Source organism: Arachis duranensis, chromosome 1 (genome assembly GCF_000817695.3).
Source record: "Arachis duranensis cultivar V14167 chromosome 1, aradu.V14167.gnm2.J7QH, whole genome shotgun sequence".
In the NCBI taxonomy this organism is placed as follows: Eukaryota; Viridiplantae; Streptophyta; class Magnoliopsida; order Fabales; family Fabaceae; genus Arachis; species Arachis duranensis.
The window spans coordinates 100,868,045-100,873,113 of NC_029772.3; the positions used below are offsets into that span (position 1 = coordinate 100,868,045).

The 5,069-nt window shown below is 34.1% G+C and overlaps 1 protein-coding gene across 6 annotated transcripts; it reads left to right on the forward strand.

Annotated features, from left to right (window-relative positions):
• Positions 1–21: 21 nt before the first annotated feature.
• On the forward strand, positions 22–4,808 carry LOC107469694 (uncharacterized). 6 transcript variants are annotated; one of them, XM_016089084.3, is made up of 5 exons: positions 22–410; positions 1,384–1,824; positions 2,165–2,826; positions 3,043–3,098; positions 3,516–4,808. In XM_016089084.3, exons 2-4 carry the CDS (start codon positions 1,423–1,425, stop codon positions 3,083–3,085), a joined length of 1,107 nt encoding a protein of 368 aa, XP_015944570.1. In that variant the 5' UTR covers positions 22–410; positions 1,384–1,422; the 3' UTR covers positions 3,086–3,098; positions 3,516–4,808. The 6 variants fall into 6 exon arrangements, 4 of the variants coding, with proteins under 4 accessions (XP_015944570.1, XP_052109849.1, XP_015944577.1 ...); XR_008002577.1 differs by having other exon boundaries at positions 24–410; positions 2,165–3,098; positions 3,516–3,677; positions 4,410–4,800; XM_052253889.1 differs by lacking the exon at positions 3,516–4,808 and having other exon boundaries at positions 3,043–3,202.
• The last annotated feature ends 261 nt before the right edge of the window (positions 4,809–5,069 follow it).

Sequence of the window (5,069 nt, forward strand, 5' to 3'; positions counted from 1 at the left end):
ACAGAAGCAAGAAAAAGAAGAGACAGAAGGAACAAGGAATGTTTACAAATTAATAATATAAGAAGGATGCAACAGTTATTTGTTATTTCCCACCTCAACAAGCTATTCTTGGGCAGTTGGCAGCTCCGCAAAGATAATTCACCTTTGTAAATTATGCTTCTTCTTTTTTTAATTTAATTTAATTTCAAATTTCAATTTAAACAAAATTAGCAAGAGACAACACACACAAGGAATATGATTATATGTGATATATATGATATAATAATAAATAATTACTCAAATAAAAACAAAAGGGGAAAAATAAAAATTGCTACAACAACCGCAATCACAACAACAAAGAGAAGGAAGAGAGTGAAAAATCAGAGAGACGGAAAGATCGTCTTCTGAATCGGAACAACAACAACAACGAGGTCAGTGAATTTTCTTCTTCTTCTTCTTCTCCTCCTTCTCACGATTTTCCAGCTCCCTCCCTTTCAATCTCATAATCTATACTAATTCACTTTCCATTATTCTTTTTTATTTTCATTTTTTAATGTTTGTTTATTTATTTTCTGTAATTTTGTCAATGAGCTTCTAATTTCAATGTTTCTGTTGGTGTTGCTTCTTTTTGTCTTTTTGGCTCGGATTCTGAGAAATTTGGGAAGAAACAGAGTCAGAATTCTTCTCTCTGTTTCTATTATTACCTGATTTAGTAATAATGAGCTTGATTTTTTATTATTCTATTTTTCTCCTTGTACTATTCATTTCACATAATGAATATAATCCATAAAAAAAAGCAAACAAATTTTTTTTATAAAAAAAAATAGAAAATATTAAAAAAAAACTAAAACAAAAGAAAGAACCTTGAAACTCAGCGAATCAGTGCCGTGAAGCACAGTCGATCGTGTTCAGCATTTGAAGAAAAGTGATGAATTTGTTTAATTGCGTTCGTTATTGTTATGATCAATAGCACTTTGTCGTCACTGATTGGTATGTGTGTGTATCGGCGTTTTTATTTTGAAATTTTGCTGTTATGTATTCGTTTTATACTTTGAACATTATTAACTTGCTAGAAGTTGGGATATTTAACTTATTTTTGTGTAAAAGAATATTATGCTTTATGATTGCCTCTAATTTTTGTTTTTTCCTGGTCTTACAAGTCAAGATCTAAATTAATTCAATTCAAGAGTTTCAAAGTAATGTTTTGTAATTTTTGTTACCTGTAAAATCTGGTTTCTCTTCGGTAAGCTTATTAGATACATTTATTATTGCTAAGATCATTATCATTATATGGCTTCTACATGTTGACAATGTGTTTCTTTTATTATTCTTCTCATTATTTTTTTTCCTAAATAGCTGAGAATATGCAAAAAAGTTTATAGATGTTTCCTTGCTTCTCAACAGGTGTTCAGGTTTGAATTTTTCAGCAATATAGTAGCAATTATGAGATTCAAGAAAGGAACTAAGGTGGAAGTGTTGAGCAAAGCTGAGGTGCCTTCTGGCTCCTGGCTCTGTGCTGAGATCATATGTGGGAATGGCCACAGTTACACTGTTAGGTACAATGGATTTCACGGTGCTGCTAGTGACGCGATTGTGGAGCGGGTATCTAGGAAGGCGATAAGGCCATGTCCGCCTGAGCTTGAACTAGCAGAGAATTGGAATCCAGGTGATGTTGTTGAGGTCTTCCGGAACTATTCCTGGAAGATGGCTACAGTTTTGAAGGATTGGGGGAACAAGTATGTTTCCGTCAGGCTTCTTGGATCTTCTATGGAATTTCTAGCGAACAAATTTGAAATCCGGGTGAGACAATCTTGGCAAGATGACAAGTGGATTTTGGTTGGAAAGGTACATGTATTTTCACTTATGGATCTCTTGTTTCGGTTGTCCTTCTTTAGCAATTGCCAAGCATCATATGTTGTATATATGTGGTTGGTTTTTGACTTTGATGGGCTTTTGAAGTTGCATTTATTCAGTATATTCTGTTTGATAGAAAGTAACTAATCCAATTTTAGAGAACTGGCTATTTCGTTAGATTGTTTAACTTGTTATTTCAAGGTTGCCAGTTTCTTGGTTCCCCTCTTTTCTTTTCGTGTTAGTTACTGTTGAGTTTTACTTTCTAACATTGTTTCTGAATTCTCTATCTTGTTTTATGGTTAAATAATTATCTTTCCTTCTTTCTCTACAGGGTTCTGCCAGCTGCAGGAAAGGAAAACGTGATAATACACTCATTCCAAGACAGAGTTTAATTTCTAGTTCCCAAATTCAGAAGACAAATACAAAGACAAAATTGTCAGCTTCAAATGATTATCACTCTGAAAAGAAAGATATAGGCTTTTTCGACTCCCGTCTTGTTTCTTTCAAAACATTGAAACGGAGGAGCCATTCACAAGTTGAGGCATACGCTGAGCCTCCCCCGAAGTTTAGAGCAATTGAGAATGAAGACAGATGTCACAGAGTAAGGGTTAGTAATCCATCCACACCTCTCAAAAAGGTACATGGTGTTGGCATTCCAAGAGATGTGATCATTGAAGAATGTTTACCTGCTTCTGTAAACAAAAAAATTGGGATGTATGATATGGACATTGAGCGGAGGAAACTAACTGGAGCTGTTGGTTGTTCATTTGGAGAAAACACTGAATCAAATGATGCTGATAGCATTACATGCTCTGTTGGTAGTTGTAGTATCACTAGCAGGAATTCCTATAAATTGCAATTTCGTGTACCTGCAGGCCCTTTTGAAGATGTGGATAGTCCATTTAGTGATGCTGAATCTGTTTGCCAGAGGGAATATGACGAAGGAAATTGTTCACCTCCTACACAAGAAGAATTGGCAGCAGAAATCCATAGGTTAGAATTGGATGCGTATCGTTGTACAATAGAGGCGTTACATGCATCGGGACCCTTAAGTTGGGAACAAGAAGCATTGATGACAAACCTCCGTCTTTCGCTCCACATATCAAATGATGAACATTTAGTGGAACTAAAAAATTTGATTTCTTCTGAAAACAGTCTTCCTTTCAGATGACACAAACTTTCTAATCCAACTTTATACTTCTTTTTCAGTGAGTTTCATGACAGTTTGTTCTTTAGCCTCATTCAACTGTAACAAGCAAGATGAAGTATGTCCTACATTTATGTTTTATTACTTAGGGGTGTAGTTTAATGTGAATGTATATGCTAAACTTCATGAATAAGTAATTCTTGTCAATTTTTTCACTTACAATCTTAATTTTTGTTCTGCAACCATTACACCATTCTGAATTTTAAATTAAGTATTATCTTTAAAGATTTTTATTTAGCAATCTCAATGAATGGTATGCTTTATGGGACATATTATTGTATGTTTTCTTTTTCATACAAAGTGAGTTTGATAGATTGTTTTGCATGAATTTTGGACCTCCTCAATTAGGCTTTCTAAAGTCTTAAAGAACATAATGAGACATGTGCAATACTTATTTGTCTCTTTTAACTCCATATGTTGGAAGTAGAAACAATATCATTTGAGATATTAGTAATGCTTCCCCTGCATTTTCCAGGGCTGAGTAGGAGGCATATACATGATGCTTCCAGATTCTCCAGATGATATTGTTGCTTGCCACCTTTCTCTTGCTCTGCAGCTCTGGACAGGGCTGGCTTTTCTAATGTGGATGAGACAACACTTCCATAGACTTGTGGAGTTTTGCACTCTTCCATTTCAGGTCACCTGTGAGCCTCATATATCTGTATTTGCAGAAAGGTTCATGCTGAGAGTCCTGCGGCTATAATGGATTCACGTGATATGCGAATATTTCATTGGTTTCCTTAAACTTTAATTTCTGCATATCCAATTATGATATCTGTTACATGTTGATGCATGTCTCGCTATCATGTGTTGCAAATTAAATGATCACTGCTGTGTCCTACGCACATACACACACAACTTGTTACATGCTGAGTCCTAGTTAATGGTTGAAAGGTTATGTCTTATCAGTGAACAACCTTGGGGTGGTAATTTAGTTCTGGAGTAGGAAAACCCTGCAAGAGAAATAATTAGTGGATATTACCAGTAGTCACATATATCAACTGAAAGTAACATAGTCAAGTTGTCTGCAGAATTAAAGTAGCAGTTTTTCTGGAGAAACCTTAAAACTAAAGGTACTTGTAGCAACTGCAGTAGAAATTGAAAGCTGAAAAGGTTTTAGCTACTCCTAAGTCATAAACTTGGCAAGTTTTCAGTTTCTTTCAAATTATTATTTGCAATTTCCTCATCTTATTATTATGTGATATCAATTGATCAAATTGATTGCCACCTGATTTCATCTGGTACCTGCCATGGTTACTTTAATGAAAGCTATTTCCAAACTTGTACTACTCCTAGAGTAACATGAACATGTTTTTCTTTTTGTGGCTATAAGCTTACACATGGTGGCTTGTCATTGGTTTCTGTTCAGTGCATTCCTGTTCAGCTATGATCCAATAGCATATGGTCCAAGTGGCTCTTGGATGAACATTGCCACGTTAAAGCAATGAATCAAGGTATGATTCTGCATGAATATTCACCTTGGGGGTTATGTGTGCAAGTTGGAGTTTTGGAGGGAAATAGGAATGCTTTGAACAATAAAAAGGGCACTTCACTTAACAATAAAAGCCCTTCTCCCCCTCTTTTCCCCTGGAAAATTCTAACTTGCAAACATCCCCTTAGTGACCTAGGTGGTATATATGTTTTAATTATATGCTCGATTCTGAATACTTATATATATATAACTCAGATCTTATACTCTATGTTATGAACAATTAACTTCAAGTGTACTAGCTTCTGTAGTTTACAAAGTTTTCTATTTTGCATCTTTAACTTTTGTCATATCAAGTTTATAAAGCTAATGTATTTTTCATAATGCAAATAGAAACTGATATAGGAAACTGTTTATTATATTCATATATTGAACATTAAAAAAAAGACATAGTTTCGGAATAATTAAAGTATGCTAGTTACATTATTTTCCTAAGTGCCACTTTGAAAAAACACTTAGGCTTTTTTTATTTAAATTAATAAAATATAATATTTATTGAAAATTGTAATGTGTAGATAAATTTAGATTTTAACTACCTAT

What these genes read in the sequence shown, in the direction of transcription:
- LOC107469694 (XM_016089078.3), top strand. Translation starts at nt 1,423, where the DNA reads ATGAGATTCAAGAAAGGAACTAAGGTGGAAGTGTTGAGCAAAGCTGAG. An exon ending in AGTGGATTTTGGTTGGAAAG is followed by an intron (nt 1,825 to 2,164) that starts GTACATGTATTT and finishes CTTTCTCTACAG; the next exon opens with GGTTCTGCCAGCTGCAGGAA.